At 43.3% G+C, this 17,489-nt stretch overlaps 2 protein-coding genes across 2 annotated transcripts; one reads left to right on the plus strand and one right to left on the minus strand.

The window, feature by feature from the left end:
• Positions 1-2,940: 2,940 nt before the first annotated feature.
• On the plus strand, positions 2,941-4,427 carry LOC147967947 (uncharacterized). Its single transcript, XM_087523326.1, has 4 exons — positions 2,941-3,044; positions 3,205-3,574; positions 3,708-3,824; positions 3,993-4,427. The coding sequence occupies exons 1-4, from the start codon at positions 2,941-2,943 to the stop codon at positions 4,425-4,427; spliced, it is 1,026 nt and encodes a 341-aa protein (XP_087379452.1).
• Positions 4,428-14,871: 10,444 nt separating this feature from the next.
• Positions 14,872-15,708, minus strand: LOC147967948 (uncharacterized). The gene is made up of 2 exons (XM_087522596.1): positions 15,479-15,708; positions 14,872-15,160 (listed from the first exon to the last, which is right to left on the minus strand). The coding sequence occupies exons 1-2, from the start codon at positions 15,706-15,708 to the stop codon at positions 14,872-14,874; spliced, it is 519 nt and encodes a 172-aa protein (XP_087378722.1).
• Positions 15,709-17,489: the final 1,781 nt, after the last annotated feature.

A 17,489-nucleotide genomic window follows, 5' to 3' on the forward strand; every position in this document is an offset into this window, starting at 1 on the left:
TCTCTACCTCTTAAGGATGTCTCGGAAGAAAATATACATCTTATACTCTTGATGAATTTTATATCATGATGATTAATCAGACTTTGCATGTTCACTTGCAATTTTGACACTCCGAGGTACTGCATGTTGACAGTTTGAACTCTTGCAGTGGCTACTAAACAGCTGCTGCTGCTGCTGCTGCTACAAAGAGTTCACCCATCCTTGATGGTGTACCCCTTCCTCTGGTTTACTCATTGTTCTAACTTATGATAATTGATGTGCTTGCTTACATACAGTACTATGCTTCCACTATCTGCTTTGGCAAGTGTGTAAACTGAAATCATGGTGTTTCCATAAGATTGTAATCTTGTTATTATTTCTTGTTTAGCTGTTTTTATTTTACCAGGTGTGTATGCAGTTCGAAATTCTTATGATATTATCATGTTGTGACATAGATGCTTAGGAAATTCTGATGATAATCAGAATGTAATAATTATTTGCAGGGCCATTTAAATTACAATGATATTTATATCATGAGAATTTGGAATGAGATAATTATACGTGCGTTGCACGTGCATTCTTACTAGTGTATGGTAATATGAAAACGTTGAATGCTGAAACCCCAACAAAACAGTGCATTCACACCTAGAATTTTGCTTGCAAAGTAAGTTATCTACCTATCCTGCTCATCCACTTAACACACCACTCTATTAGCGATACTACCTAGAGTGTTGGTCTAGTTCCTCCAGCAATGGTAAATTAAGAAGAACCCAAGAACTCCTGCAAGTGTAGGATCAAAATGTTGATGTCATCTGCAAGTGCAGGATCAAAATGTTGATGTCATCTATAGGAAATTGCTTTCGAAAGCCTGTATGAGCGGAAAAGGGGGTGTTGTTCATACCTTAGATGGATCGGCCTGAGCCTTCTTCAAGAGGTTGGCGCCGAAGCTCCTGGTGATTGGGTGATTGATCCCCGTCGGCAGTTGGATCTTGCTGTTGCAGTGAACAAGACAAGATTCAGTTCAGTCCAAAGAACGGAAGAACAAAAAAACAGAACATTATTCGATCCTTGCGCTGATTTTCTTACCCGTCGAGGACGTTCACGTGGAGAACGTCGCCGATGTCCCCGAGCACCCGTCTGTTTCCTCTCACACAGGGGAGGCCAGCGCTGGCGCCGGCGTTCTTCTCCTTCCCTGTCGGGCCTGCGGCACCTGGACATCACGAACGAGAAACATGAGTAAAGATCAAGGAATTGCTAGTTGACACACGAATCGGGCAAGAAACTCTCTCGCATCAGACTGTCCTGGTTGGAAACATTATTAATGAAAATTTGGTCTTGACGAATTAGACTATGAACATCAGAACTCAACTGAAACAAAGCCGTGAGAAACCTAACGACGCAGCCAGGACCGAATCGAGAATCCCTAGAGCGGTCGTTTCCCATGCAGCGCGGCGAGAAAGAGAGATTATGTTGATGGGCGGACAGGCGACTCACCTCTGTTGGCTGGCCGTGGAGCGACTGCCGCGTGCTGGTTATGCGCCTGGTCGCCATGGGGATTGTCCCAGCGAGGTGCTTCCGGCGAACCTTGCCCCCGATTCCTCTCTGCTCCTACTGCTACATGTTCTCTGGTGGGAAGGAGGTGCGATGTTGACTTGTGGAAGCCCTAGAACGGGAAGGGGCAAGACGTTGGACGGCGGAGGCATGGAACTGTGGTCCCGTGATGGCGGCGGCGGCGGCGCCATCCCATAGCCACAACCTAGCAAAAATATCAAGGAGGATAGGATCGAGAGAGGAGTTGGCGGCGTACTGTTTTTTTCTTTTTCGAGAGAGGAATCAAATGACCCATTCTCATATAATAGTAATGATTTATGATTGATCAAAGATTGATCGTGATTTATTCATTTCCATATAAAAGTTACCAAATACTACCCAATTTTTTTATGCTTGATTAAAGATTGATCATGAATTATTCCTTTCCATATAAAAGTTACCGAAAATTGATCTTATTGGCATATAAATTTGGTTTAAATAGATCATGGGTAAAATTCCGTTATTTGTTTCCTTAAAATTCGTTATTTTATTTCCTAAAGTAAATTGCATTGATGGGAGGAATAAGTTGATTTAGGTAAGTTAGGAAAGTTAGACCTGTGATTTTTTGTATCTTAGGAAAGTGTTGGTTTACAAGAAAAGAATGGAGACGAAAATAAACCCGTAGAAAAGGGGTGGGGGAGGGGACGAAAAAACCAGACGAAAAAAAACCAGACGAAAAAAACCCAGACGAAAGTGGTGGGACTATTCAACCAACTCGTCCATTAGGAGTAGAGATTTGTTTACTGCGGGAGGGCCATCTTAAGGCACGGTGAGATTCCTTTTTCTAAAAAATCTCTACGGTGAAATTTATTTGTTCATGGACCTTGGGTGGGTTAAATTTATATGTGGTTACTAAATTTTTGCTGAGGCTGCTGCTGGATTGGATACCTGCCTGCTAATTTTGTTTCTTGGGGTTTAATATGTGAGCACCCGGAGGAATTTGAATGCATGCCTGCTAGCTTCTGCACCCGGATGAGATACTCTACTAACCAACAGAGAGTGGATTCATTTTGTTTTTTGAGTAAATAATTCGGAACGGATTCATTTGCTTTGCTTGCTGCACTTGCTCCCAAGTCAGACGTAGACGTAATCAAGGTTTTGCTCGTCTTGAGTTACTTAGTAAATAATCCTTGGATTCATATATGTATATATGTTTGCATCCCCTGGTTACTTTCACTGATTACTTACATTGATTCATCTTCTGCTGGCAAAATCGATCAATGAAGCTGCACTTTGAATTTACTTACTGTCTTCATCTTTCAGACTATGCAATCGCCCCCAAGTAATCAGTGAAGCCGCAGCTCTTGTCTTGTGCTGCTCTTCTCTAACATCAATCACATTATTAAAAGTTACTACTGATTACTTCCACAGATGGCGCAGGGATGGGCAGAGAGGATGGCCAAGGGATGGGCAGACGCTAGCCACCTGGATGTCTTTTGCTGGGGAACGGCCTGGATCAGCCCCCTCTTTTCACTGTAAGTACTCAGCAGAAGTTCAAGGAGTGCATTATCGATCGATCGATCATTATGGAAGTGGAACCATCTAATCGAATCGAATGAAGCAAGCAAGGAAGCATTCATTTTCTCGATGGATCATTTCCGACTTTCATTCATGCGCGCTTTGTACATGTTGCAGTTGGGCGACATGCATCTCGTGGCGCCACCGCGCGCTGGGCGGGGGTGGCCGGCGCCCGGAACCCATCATCGCCGCGCTCACGGGCAGCTTGGCCTGGCTCGCGTACGGCGTCAAAGTCATCGACGACACGGTCGAGCCGGTGTCTGTCAACGCCTGGGGCGCCGCGTTCCAGGCGGTGTACCTCGTCACTTTCCTCTTCCTGTGCACCGGTGAGGAGCGACGCCGTGCTATCAGGCCGATGGCGACCGCCGGGATCTACGTGGCCCTCTTGCTCTCCGTCGGGTCCGTCGATCTAGGCACCTTCAAGTTTCTCTGCACCATCGCGGGCTCGGTGTCCGCCGCCGCGCCGCCGCTGACCTACTGGTTCCTGGTACCATCTGATCGAGCGTCATCCATCTCTCAGCTTTCAAGTTTCAACTAACTCAACTGAACAAAGTGTATACTCTGAAAATGATGAACCTGAACCTGAACCTGCACGGTTCCTTTGTTGCATTGCATTGCAGGACCAAGACACGCTTCCGCCCTGGGGCATGTCTGCCTTCTCCATCGTACACTGCTTCGCGTGGTGTATACGGGGCGTCACGAAGCCGGCACCACAGCATGAGGACTTATACATGGCGGTGCGAAATTTCTTCCTTCCTTCCTTGGACTTCATACCTTCGTAGCTCTACTGCTGCTGCACATTATAACATTCAGTTTTGCCAAAGCACATTCTTTCGTTATCTAGCTACCTTTGCTGCTGCTGGTGCTTAACATGCATGAACTCGCTGGATTTACTATGGATGCAGACGCAGAATGGGATCGGCGCTTTCTGCTCCCTGGTACTACTGTTCCTGGCCTGGTTTTTGCCCGGCGCCCTGGCACCGCCCATGGAAGAGGACATGGATCTCCTGGCGGCGCTCGTCAACCCATACGTCGTGGAAGTGGAACACCCTCTGTTGCCCGGCGCCCTAGCACCGCCCATGGAAGAGGACATGGATCTCCTTGCGGCACTCGTCAACCCAGACGTCGTGGAAGTGGAACACCCTCTGTTCCCCGCTCCCCCACCGCCGCCGAGACGCAGGAGCACCGGCGCTGACGTCGACGCGCACCACGACCCACCGCCGTCGAGACGCAGCCACGCAGGAGCACATGAGCCGGACTCCGGCGACCGTCGCTCTGCCAAGAGGTCGAGAGCGGCCGACCTGACGTGCGAACCAAGGCCAGCATGCCTTTTGTTTTGACACTTGTCCTTCCTCACGCTCATCACTTCATCAGTACGTCGCTTGCTAAGGCTGCCTGTCAAGTTAGAACTGAGTTGAATGTTGCTTTTGTGAGAATTCAAGTTCCAAAACTTACTCTGAGCTAGTAGAATTCAGCACCCGACATTCATGTATTTCACTTCATGCATATGTTGAAATGTACGCATTCTTACATTTGCAGCGTCCACCATTTCACCTCGAACACAACTTTATGTGAACGACATAACCAGTTTCGACAAAGGAAAACAAAAGTTTGGAAATTTAAATACACACAAGTTTAAACACAAAATCAACAGTATGGCAATCGATCAATGTTGTAAGTCATGAGAAGAATTTTTTTTAATCCAACATGAGAGCTGTTGGTATCACTAGTTGCTCTCTTCTCCGAAATTTCTCTTTCACATCGCGTCTAATTGCAGCCCACCAAGATATAAGGGCATGTACAATGGTTGATAGGACAGTCTTATCTTAAGTTTTGCATGTATTTTAAAGATGATAAAAAAGTATGTCTACAATGGGTTATATCTTAGCCTTATCTTCAATAACTAGTAATTCATTAGAACATGGTGAGACAAATTATGCTAAGAGATCATCTCTTGTCTTATCTTAAATAAGAGAAGACAAGCCTTTTCTTATGAGTTCTCTCTCCTCCATCTCATCATTTATCCTACATGGCACTCCTAAGATAGCACCATTGTACATGCCCTAATTAGTCTCTGTTTCCTTCTCATTTTCTATGTCACGCCGCGTTTAAATAGGGGACACATTAGGCTTTATCTTTCCTTTCTTGTTTCTCTGTCACGTCCCGTTTATGCGGTTAATTAGCCTCTATTTTCTTCATCATAATTTGCTATGATTAACGAGATGGCTTCTGATATCTAGAAAACTTTAAAACATATATAAATTGAATAGATTGAGTGTAAGGTAGAGAGGTGGGACTAATTTAATACATCAAGCCCCAGCGCCTTGTTAACCGGAGCAGCGTTGACGGCCGCGGTGAGCTCCTCCAAGGAGAAGGTCTCCTCCGGATCGTCAAGATCATGCATCGTCAAGCCAAAGCGCAACCTAATCAAAGGAATGGGTCGCTGCGGAGGGGGTGCCAAGGACCTCGCAGAAGTGGTCGTCACTCGTCAATCACTTGGCCCTCGTCCTGCTGTGAGATAGCAACGCCGACAACATTCCTGAGGGAGTGGACAAAATTCTTTCGCCGGTGATCTTTGGCCTTGAGGTTGAAGAAACACGTTAGTAGAAAACAGGCCTATTGTTCCGGTTTGTAAGGGCCTTTTGTCCCGGTTCCTGAACCGGGACTAAAGGGTCGTTACTAATGCCCTGTCCCTTTAGTCCCGGACTTCCGGTTCAGTCCAGAACCGGGACAGATGGGCCTTCACATGGCCTGTGCGCGGAGCCCAGACAGGAGGGCCTTTAATCCCGGTTGGTGGCATCAACCGGGACCAATAGACATCCACACGTCAGTATTTCTGTGGCTGGGGTTTTGTTTTTTTTAAAAGGGGGGGTTCGGGGTTTTGGAGGGTTAATTTAGGCGTTTCATATATTGTGTTAGGTAGCTAATTAATAGAGAGAAGTGTCCTCTCTTATGTTCGTGCTTGGTCGACGCTACGTACTATATATACGTATAGAGAGGACTAGACACGCTAGCTAGCTAGTAAGCAAACGAAGAAAACAGAAGATCGTCATGAACATATATGCATACAGAGAGAAGTGATATCGACCACCTCTCCTTCTCCGAGAGATTGGTCGAACAATAAGTTCTCGTATATCTATCCGACACTACCGGCTACATATATACAATAATTATCTCTTACAAATATAATCTCCTATCATACGGACGCATGGTCCACATAGTATTCTCCGTCTTCAGCGATCACGTGGTCAAGAACGAATGCCGCCAATTCCTCTTGAATTGCTCGCATGCGATTTGGTGCTAGGAGTTCATCCCGCATCCGAAACATCTAATTTAAAGAAGGGGGTCAATACATATATGAATGAAACTCAACACAAATGATGGTAGTAAAATAAAATTGTGAATATTGTTATTTACGCACTTCATATTGTTCGTCAGAGTAGCCCCGCTCACAGGTCGTGTGGCGGATGGACTCGCAAACGTAGTATCCACAGAAATCATTCCCTTGTTTCTGCCACAACCACTTTACAAGAAATAGAGGTCAATCAAACTGATAAGCAAGAATGTCAAATGGTATTGATGAAACTAGCGCTTGAATCATTAGGAGATGCACGGAACATGCTACTATAGTACTTACGTTCGGGTGTCTAAATTCCAGCTTCTTCGGCAATCCCGGAGCTTTTTTGGTGAATTTTCTCCAAACCCTGCCAGACAAAGAAAACAATTACTTGATATCAGAAATGAACAAAGTTGCTGATATGGTGAATAATGATCGATTTAACTTACTTCTCGAGCATTTGAGTCATGTACGCATACTCCTGGGGATCTTTTCGTTTAGAGTCCAAGACAGTTACTACTCCCTGCTCAAGCTTAATCTCTAGGAGAATATAGTGAAACCTGCGCACGCATGCATAACTCATCAATTACATTACTATAACCTTGACTAATATATAAGGGAAACCGAATATGCACAAGACAGTAACACTCACTTGAAGTTGTAAGGAAAGAGTATTATATCTTTGTTTTCATTTATTACCAACGATCGTAGCCAGTTGGCCTCGGTATCTGCGGCATGAAATTTAACCTCAGATGCATCTATGAGATTTGTGTTAATGAACCCAATATCACCGACTTGTCTTTTCTTCAATTTGACGATCTTCAATCTGCATAATATAGTGAGGATAATTATAAATACATGCAATGAAAGAGCTGAGCTATATAGAGAGACTAAATGACAGAAGTAGTACTATTTACAGACAGTAGCAGGTGACCGTTGCTTTATCGAGGGCCAATTGATTGAAAAACTGAAAGAACTCCTCAAATGGAACATGCAACAGTTCAATTCCAACGTGGTCATGCTCCTTTTTAACTCTCACATACAAAGTATTCCTCCCCCCAGACTCTCTGTAGATTTTCAAGTACCAATCATGCAATCTTTGCATCATCATTGATAGAGATCTTTCATCTTTGACGAGAGGCTTCCCATACTCGTATCTTTGTATCTGCACCTCCAAGAAATCATAATGTACATCGTCGAGTAGGTAATCTTCAAGATTGCTATAACCGGGCACCATCCTCGGATCATTAGCGACGATTTCGCTAGGCACCTTGAGCGGGGGGCACGATTGCTTCGCTTGTTCGCCGAGCTGGGCAATTTGTTTCCCAGCTCGTCGTTCTTTCATCCTTTTATCACTAACAGTACTTCCCGACCGCTCCGCTTCGGCAAATGCCTTTCCAATAATGCGCTCATAGTTGCCTTTCGCCGAAGACTTGGGTGGTTAATTTTGTCAGGGCAGCCAGAGTGCGCTTTGCTTTCACCGGATCTACCTTCTCCTCCAGAGGTGGATGTCTCTGTGCTTTCAACGCTTGAAACCAGTCCTTCACTTCGTTTCGCGCAATCTTCGCGTTCTCCTCCGGGTTCATCTCGTATGGTAACTTCTCTGGAGTCTTCAGAGAAGGACCGAATCTGTATGTCCTCCCACTTCTGGCTGTACTGCTAGACGCCGGCAGAGCAGACGGAGCAGCTGTCTTCTTTACTTGCTTACGAGGCGGAGGAGAAGGACTACGACGCGCCGGAGCAGCTGGAGCGGTGACGGGTCTCTTCCGCCCTTGCTGACGAGGCGGAGAAGGAGGGGGCTGGCTGCTCGGGCACGTCGACATAGGCGGAGAAGGAGGCAGAGTGTCGTCACGCGCCGGAGAAGGAGCCGGCCGAGTGCCCCGATCGTCACTCGCCGGAGGAGGAGGCGGCGGAGTAGGCGAAGTGCCCTGACTCGCCGGAGGAGGAGGAGGAGGCGGAGGCGTCCAGTTCGGAAGGTTGATGAGCTCCTTCCGCCATAGGCATGGAGTCTTCAGAGCAGAACCCAGCCGATTCTCCCCTTCACCGGTAGGATGGTCAAGCTGGAGGTCCTCAAATCCCTCCGTTATTTCATCCACCATCACCCTAGCATATCCTTCTGGAATCGGCCGGCAGTGAAAAGTTGCGTCGGTTTCAGTAGGAAAAACAGAGCCAACAGCCGCCTTGACCTTCATATTAATCCATTGCGTCATAAGGTGGCAATTTTGAGACTCCGTGATAGCATCCACGGGATAGCTGGCAGGAGCATCAAGACATGCTCCGGCTGAAGCAGCTCGGTGGAAGCCACGCTGCTTCTCCACTGAGATGGCGGAGTAGCTTCGGGGGAAGCTTCGGCAGTTCGTTTGCTGCGATTTGCTTCTCGTTCCTCTATCGCTTGTACCCTAGCGTGCATCGCCTGTACCCTAGCGTGCATCGCCTTCTCGTTCCTCTATCGCTTGTACCCTAGCGATTTGCTTCTCGTTCCTCTATCGCTTGTACCCTAGCGTGCATCGCCTGTAGTTGGGTCTGCTCCATTTTCTTCCTACTCTCATGGCATTTGTAACCGCCTGCGTCCGGAAACCCAGCCTTCCACGGAATGGAGCCTGGCGTGCCTCGTGTCCGTCCAGGGTGCTCAGGATTCCCGAGGTCCATTGTGAGCTCGTCGTTCTCTCTGTCTGGAACAAACGTCCCTTGCTGCGCTGCTTCGATATAGTGCTGAAGCCTCCTGACTGGTATTTCCAATTGCTCGTCCGTCCAAATGCACTTCCCTGATACAGGTTCCAAGGTTCCGCCAGCCCCGAAGAACCAAGTCCGGCAACGGTCTGGCCAGTTAATTGTCTCTGGTTCGATCCCTTTATCAACCAGATCGTTCTCAGCCTTGGCCCACTTAGGCCGGGCTACAAGGTAGTCACCTGACCCCGTGTGATGGTGATGCTTCTTCTTCGCAGCATTTTGCTTGTTTGTCGCCGACATCTTCTTACTCTTTTCCGATGTCTTGTGGGCCACAAATGCGGGCCAGTGATCTCTGATCTTCTCATATCTGCCCTTAAATTCTGGTGTCTCTTTTTAATCGAATCCTTTATCAGGCACAGCATTTTCTGCCTTCCACTGCAGCAATTCCAGTACAGTACCGAGCTTTGTGTTGCCATCTTCGCAATTGGGGTACAACCCTTTTTTGTGATCCTCTAACATGCGATCGAACTTCAGCTTCTCCTTTTGACTTTCGCATTGCGTCCTTGCATCGACAATGACCCGGCGAAGATCATCATCATCGGGCACATCGTCTGGTTCCTCTTGATCTTCAGCAGCTTCACCCGTTGCAGCATCATTGGGCACATCGTCTGGTTCCTCTTGATCTTCACCAGCTCCCCCGTTGCAGCATCACCGTATTCAGGGGGCACATAGTTGTCATCGTACTCTTCTTCTTCGCCGTCTTCCATCATAACCCCTATTTCTCCGTGCCTCGTCCAAACATTATAGTGTGGCATGAAACCCTTGTAAAGCAGGTGGGAGTGAAGGATTTTCCGGTTAGAGTAAGACATCGTATTCCCACATTCAGTGCATGGACAACACATAAAACCATTCTGCTTGTTTGCCTCAACCGCATCGAGAAACTCATGCACGCCCTTAATGTACTCGGAGGTGTGTCTGTCACCGTACATCCATTGCCGGTTTATCTGCGTGCATTATATATAATTAAGTGTCCAAATTAATAGAAGTTCATCATCACATTAAAACCAAAGTACATACATAATTCTCATCTAACAACATATAGCTCTCCAGAGCATCTAATTAATTAAACCATACATTGAAACTATGTAAAACATTTCAATGCGAAAACAAATGCGATCATAATCGCAACCAAGGTAACAATTGATCCAACGGCATAATGATACCAAGCCTCGGTATGAATGGCATATTTTCTAATCTTTCTAATCTTCAAGCGCATTGCATCCATCTTGATCTTGTGATCATCGATGACATCCGCAACATGCAACTCCAATATCATCTTCTCCTCCTCAATTTTTTTTATTTTTTCCTTCAAGAAATTGTTTTCTTCTTCAACTAAATTTAACCTCTCGACAATAGGGTCGGTTGGAATTTCCGGTTCACATACATCCTAGATAAATAAAATCTATGTCACGTTGGTCGGCATAATTTTCCTAAACAATAAATGAACCAATAGTAATAAAGATAATATATATACCACATCCGAATCGTAGATAGGACAAGGGCCGACGGGGGCGGATACCAAAACCATCGCACTATATAAGATGCAATAATAGAAGTAAGAAAATAATACAAGTATCTATGTAAACATACAAGTAAGAATATTTTTTTCCTTTCAGAAAGAATATAAGAACAAGAGGCTCACCACGGTGGTGCCGGCGATGAGCTCGACGCGGGTGATCGACGGCGGTGAAGACGGGGACGGGACGTGACGGACCGCTAAACCTAGAAAAATATTGAGGAAAATGGAGCTTGGAGGCCGAGCTTGGAGAGGAGAAAGCTTAAGTAGTGTGGCTCGGGCATTCCATCGAACACCTTGTGTGCATAGGAGGTGAGCTAGAGCACCACCAAGCCCTCTTCCCCTCGGCCAGAAAAAGCAGAGCAGTGTGCTCTGCTCTTACGCGAGGGGGTATAGGCACCTCATTGGTCCCGGTTGGTGGCATGAACCGGGACTAAAGGGGAGCCTTTGGTCCCGGTTCAAGCCACCAACCGGGAACAATGGTGGTGGGCCAGGAGCGAGGCCCATTGGTCCAGGTTCGTCCCACCAACCGGGACCAAAAGGTCCAAACGAACCGGGACTAATGGCCCACGTGGCCCGGCCGGCCCCCTGGGCTCACGAACCGGGTCCAATGCTCCCATTGATCCCGGTTCTGGACTGAACCGGGACTAATGGGCTGACCCGGCCTGTACCTTTGCCCCCTTTTCTACTAGTGACATGTGGATGCATCTCCCGCTAGCAGATTGTTAACCCTGGACGGCTGATGCATGCAAATACGCTCGATGACGGCGAGGCCAAGGATATGGGATTTAAGGCCAATTCCAGTGTAACAAGTGTTTTACTTTGATTCATGTTTATGAACGCCTTGATAGATGCTTTGCTAATGTTGAATGGTGCAAAGAATTTCCTCACAATACTGTTTATAATGTGCCTATTTTCTACAGTGATCATGCTCCTATTTTAACCGTTTCTAAACCAAATACTATTAAGACCAGGAGTCCTTTTAAATTTGAAAATTGGTGGCTTTTAGAAGAGGACTATCAGGACATGGCAAAAAATAATTGGACCAATACAAATAACACACCTTTCCATATTATAACTTCTATTCTTGCAAGATCACTCAGGAGGTGGAGTAAAAGTGAGAAGCCTCTGAAGCAGCAGCTTGATATTATTCATAAAGATCTTGAGAATTTGTAGTCTAAGCCAGCTTGGTGGATTTATATGACAAGACTATGACCAAACTTACGGAATATTACAGGAGAAGAGCTAAGAACATTGGGCTACTAAGGGAGGCATGCATACTAATTACTTTCATAATGTTGTTCTTGAAAAAGAAGGAAAAATAGAATCAGTTCTATCTTTGATAATAATAATAACATGTTACAAAGTCCAAATGACATAGCAGCTTGCGCCAGAAACTACTTCACTAATCTTTTCTCTACTAGTAATCACAACTTAAACACTTTGCTGCTTTTCATAGTAATAATGATAATAGGATGTGTAGCTCTACTTTTCCAGATAAAGAAGAAGTTCTGCAGGTACTAAAAGGAATGAGAAGGAATGCTACTCCCGGACCAGATGGACTGGATGTTGCATTCTATTTATCAGCATGGAGATGGTTATGCGATTACATAACTAAGCTAGTTCAAGACTTCTACACAAGAGGTAAACTTCATCCCCAACTTAATAGAACTTGCATCACTTTAATCCCTAAGAAAAATAATGCTAAGATCCCTCAAGATTTCAGACCCATTATTTCTCTGCAATGGCAATGTAGTTTATCAAAATATTACTAAGATTTAAGGACCTTTTTCCTGATTATATTCATGAGTCACAACAAACTTTATTCAAGGCAGAAGGGTTACTGATAATATTATTATTGCGTAAGAAGTAACCATTCTTTTCTTCTTAAATCTTGGAAACAAAAGCTTTTATGCTCAAAATTGACTTAGCTAAAGCCTTTTACAGCATTGAATGGTGCTTTATAAGAAGAGCATTGGTACGTAAAGGGCTGCATGATCATTTCATAAATTTGATCATCGAATTCATCTCATCTCCTACTTTTTCCGTTAACATTAATGGCCAACCGGTTAGCAGCTTTAAGGGATCTCAAGGCATACGACAAGGTTGTCCTCTATCTCCGTATCGTTTATTCTCGCTGTCAATGAATTGTCACTTTCGATGCACGAGGCTTTAAATTCTAATCATTTAAGAAGCATTCAGTTAGGTCCAGGTGCCCCCCCCCCCACTACTAGCGAAAACCCTAGGAGCAGTGCAGGTTAAGTAGCCCGCGCTACTGCTAGGGCGCTACAGCTAAGTTTTAGCAGTAGCGCGGAACAGCTCCAACGCTAATGCTACTGGTGTTAGCAGTAGCGTGGGTTTGCACATAGCAGTAGCACCTGTATCTGCCCTGCGCTACTACTATTAGTGCGTATTTTATTTATTTATACTTATAAACCGTTATACAACTTTTATATAGTAGCAATGAAGCTGTTGTGGAAGAAACACAGATTAGATTCAAGTTGGTGGATCCAAGTGAGCTAGTTGAATTAGTAGGACATTTGGATCCACCAACTTTAGTCTAAGTTGTGTTTCTTCCACAACCTTGAATTAACAACTCATCATCCTTAGTCATATAATAATAATTCTTCATCATCATCCGTAGTCATATAATAATAACGCATCATCATCATCATCCGTAGTCATATAATAATAACTCATCATTATCTTTCAAGCACACATGAAAAGTTTTAGCTAGGACCTACTCCTCTCTCGAAGGTAAAATAGTATAAAACAACAAAGCCCCATCTCCACCATTATGGAGAACAGAGATCCACCATCTCCAATTCATGGGTTGCGCACCATGTTACCTCCAAGTAGTTCCCTGTGCGCATTCATTGCTTTTCTTCATCCTTCGATTGTCAGGTCTTCATCTCTTCGAGAAATCGAGTATGGGTTGTGGAAAGCCCTAGGTAGACTTGGTTGTAAGCTAATAATATCCATCTCATCTTTGATTAACATCCGATGAGGCACACAATCCTTCAGGAGCTTCCCTTGAAGAATATAATAGTAACATAGTTAGCAATGTAGTTTAGCTTAAGAAGAATGTATGCAAACGATGGATTAGTGACACAATGGAACTTGATCATGAACTTCAAATGTACATTGACAATGCACGGCCAGATCAAAGATTTGCTAATTTGGATCGCATTGTTGGTCTTTCTAAATTGTTCGTGGACAATAAGAATGATCTATCTTTTTTTCCTTTGGTTAAACTTGTAAAGTTGGTGCTTATTTTGCCAGCTGCCATAAAATCAGCGGCGAGATGTTTTTGAACAACAAATATTGTCCAAAGTGTTTGCATCGAAAATGAGGTCACGAGTAATTGCATTATTTGCTATGTGAAGAAAGCTATATTTTCTACCCTTACTACGGATGCCATGATTGGTCCCTTTAAGAGGATAAAAGATCGACGGAAGTTATAAAATGTGACTCTCATGTCATTCATACCTTCGCTTAATAATATTTTCATATGTATTTTTTATTGGATTCCTTTGATGTGAATATAGTGTGTTCTATTTTTTCATCCTTTCTAGGGATTTGCAAATGAAGCTCTGAAGTTATCTTTTTTCACTTTGTTTCTTTTCCCGGGTAGATAAACAAGTGATTTTATGACTTCGCTCAGCCAATAGTCTATATGATAATCTTTGTATATAACAAAAAATATCATTGGTTCACTGCATATTTGTTTTTTTATTACTCTCTGAATTTATTTATTGCCCTGTCATGGTACTATAGTGGCTGACACCTATGCCCATTTTTTCTAGCTCGGTCCCTGGCTACAGAACATTTTATAATATTTTTCTTCATATATATTGCAACAACATGTCAGGTACATTTTTCATTTGCTGATGCTATATAGCATTTCACAATAATTTCAATTGTCTGATATGTAGCAAGACCTACAATACACATATACAATCTGTAACAATGTTTGCGCTGTTGTACAAAAGAATCCATTCTGATCTAGATATATCCACCATGTGGATGGATTATGATAAATATCACCATATAATTAACTTATGATAACTGAGACGTGCATTTGCACATGCACGCTTATTATAGTTGACTGATAAATATAGGATTAACAGATAGATAGTGTTCAAATTTTTTTACAGATTGATAGAAAGATGCATGAATGGATGGATGAATTATTTATTGATTAATAGAGTAACAAGAATTTATCTACCAGCTTTTGCTGACCCTCCACATTGAGGTACCTTTGGATAACAAAAGCCTCGAAAAGGCCGCAAAGAAATACGCCGAGGTAGCAGAGCAGAAGCATGAGGAGGCTCATGCGGGGATTGTTGTGGTGGTCGACCAGACATGCGATACGAAGAAGCGAGATGCCGGCGCAGCCTATAAGGCACGTCACTGCCCATCTGCTACGCTCGTCGGCCTCCGGCACCGCCAGCTCCACCTCCTCCTCCAGCTCGTCCGCGGCCACACCACTATATTACATATTTCTTGGTCAAACAAACAAGGCACGCATACATTCAGCCCCCCAAAGCAAGACGTACTACATGCAGAATATGGCTGAAGCTAGTGTGACATTCAATAGAGTATCGATCATGGACGAATTTATAGTTGTACGTTTAAATACATCTATTTTCAAGACAAATAATTCTGAACGGAGGGAGTACTACTTAGATGAATGCTTTGGCGGATGAGTGGATTGATTTTTGTTTCTTTTGAGAACTGAATGAATAAATTAATAGAGCATCAAGAATTTATCAATTAAGCCTTTGTTGTTCTCTGGATAAAGGTACCTGTCGTTGGCATAAAGCCAGGCAAGGTCGTAAAGAAATACGGCGAGGAGGCCGAGCACAAGGATAAGGAGCGTGAAGAGCGGGTCGTCGGTGACCAAGTGGCAGTAGATGCAAACAAGCGAGACGCCGGCGCAGCCCACAGGGTGCCGCGCTATCCAACGGCTACGCTCGTCGGCCTCCGGCACCACCAGCTCCTGCTCCTGCTCCTGCTCCAGCACGTCGTCGGCCATCGTCGGTTCAACCTCCGTCAAGCGATATATCGATCTACTTGGAATTTTTTTCATTTCTGGGGTGGCGTTGGGTTGGGTTGGGTTGGGTTCGTCTGTTTGTTTGGGATCCATCTTTTTCTCAGGGAGGTTTGTTAGCATCCATAGCCCCACGTCCGTAACTCGAGCGCAAAGCTCTTTTTACCGCGGTTGCGGTATGTACGGGTGAACCATCTGCGGTTCGTCCACTTTGCGATTCGTGCGCTTTGTTGGTCTACATCTCATGTATATTAGCGTATTTTCAAAGAGCATGACGTATTTAACATTGTGTCACATCAGATGGCAGGTCCATGTCAGTAATAAAGTAGTACGTAAAGGTGCATCCGCATGAGAGATTAAATCCTGCCTTTTATTTTCTCTTTAGCAATTTCATTCATTCATATCGTTAAAACTATAATCCCATTTTAGAAGCATTTTATATATTTAAACTCCTAGCGTCAAGATCTTTAGAACAAGATCAATGTCAACTACATTTAAACATGATTAAATTTCAAAATTTCAAATGAGTGGATCGGTTTTCAGAAATAAGTGAAATAAGTTCTTTGAATTGAGTGAAACCAATTTTTTTTAAATGGGAAATTTTTGTTTTCCATGCACATGAAACATATTTCAGTGAAAAATATGTGAACTTGTTATTTGAAAAATGTGAAACTAGTTATTTAAAAAAATGAGAAGCTGATTATTTCCAATCAGTTTTAAAAACAAGTGAAATCTATCATTGAAACAATTGAAATTGTTATTTCAATTGAGCGAGTGTTTTTTTTTCTGAAACGAGTGAAATATATCTTTTGTAATTAGTGTAATCAGTTTTTTGAAACACGTGGAATATAGTATTTTAATTGAGTGAGTGTAATGCGTTTTATGAAATGAGTGAAATGCGAGAAATAAGATACTTGAAAAACGTGAAATATATCCATTATTTTGTGAAACTGTATATTTCAATGTTTGAAACTGATTTTTGTGATGAGTGAAATACGTTTCAAGATATTTCATAAATATGAAGTGAAATTAGTTTTTGAGATTTTTTTTCTAATGAATGAATCGACTTTCCAAATCAGTGCAATGTGTTTTTTCGAACTAGTGAAATACCGATTTTGGAATGAGTGGAATTATATTATTTGAAATGAGTGAAACAGTAAAAGTAGTTTTGATATATATATATATATATATATATATATTTAATGAGTGAAAACAGTTCTCCAATTTATTGAAATGCTTTCCTCAAATTAAAGAAATACTGATTTTGGAATGAGTGAAAATTATATTCTTTCAAATGAGTGAAACAATAAATTTAGTTTTTGAGATATATTTTGTAATGAGTGAAAACAGTTTTCTGAATCTGAAATATGCTTTTTCAAATTAGTAAAATACTGATTTTGGAATGAGTGAAATTATATCCTTTGAAATGAGTGAAACTTTAAAATTGAAACTAGTCCAAATGTATTTTTGATTGATCTAGTTCTGAAGATCTTCTCGCGGTGAATTATAATATATATAAAAATCAAAACAAAGTTCTAGTTCAAAAGGTATCTATCATCCAAATTTGTACTATGAATTAAATAGAAATCTTTCGCACTGGTGGGGAGAGAATACTTTAGAATGCATGCGCTGCACAACCACTCTCCCCTGCCAAAAGCTATACAATAAGGGCATGTACAATGGTGGCATATGGATACATATGCCCCATGACAAAAAGTAATTTGAAGCATCCACATTAATTTTTTCTCTCCAATGCAAGCTATCAC

The sequence above is a fragment of the Triticum urartu genome, chromosome 5A (assembly GCF_056163025.1).
Source record: "Triticum urartu cultivar PI428250 chromosome 5A, HENAU_Tu73, whole genome shotgun sequence".
In the NCBI taxonomy this organism is placed as follows: domain Eukaryota; kingdom Viridiplantae; phylum Streptophyta; class Magnoliopsida; order Poales; family Poaceae; genus Triticum; species Triticum urartu.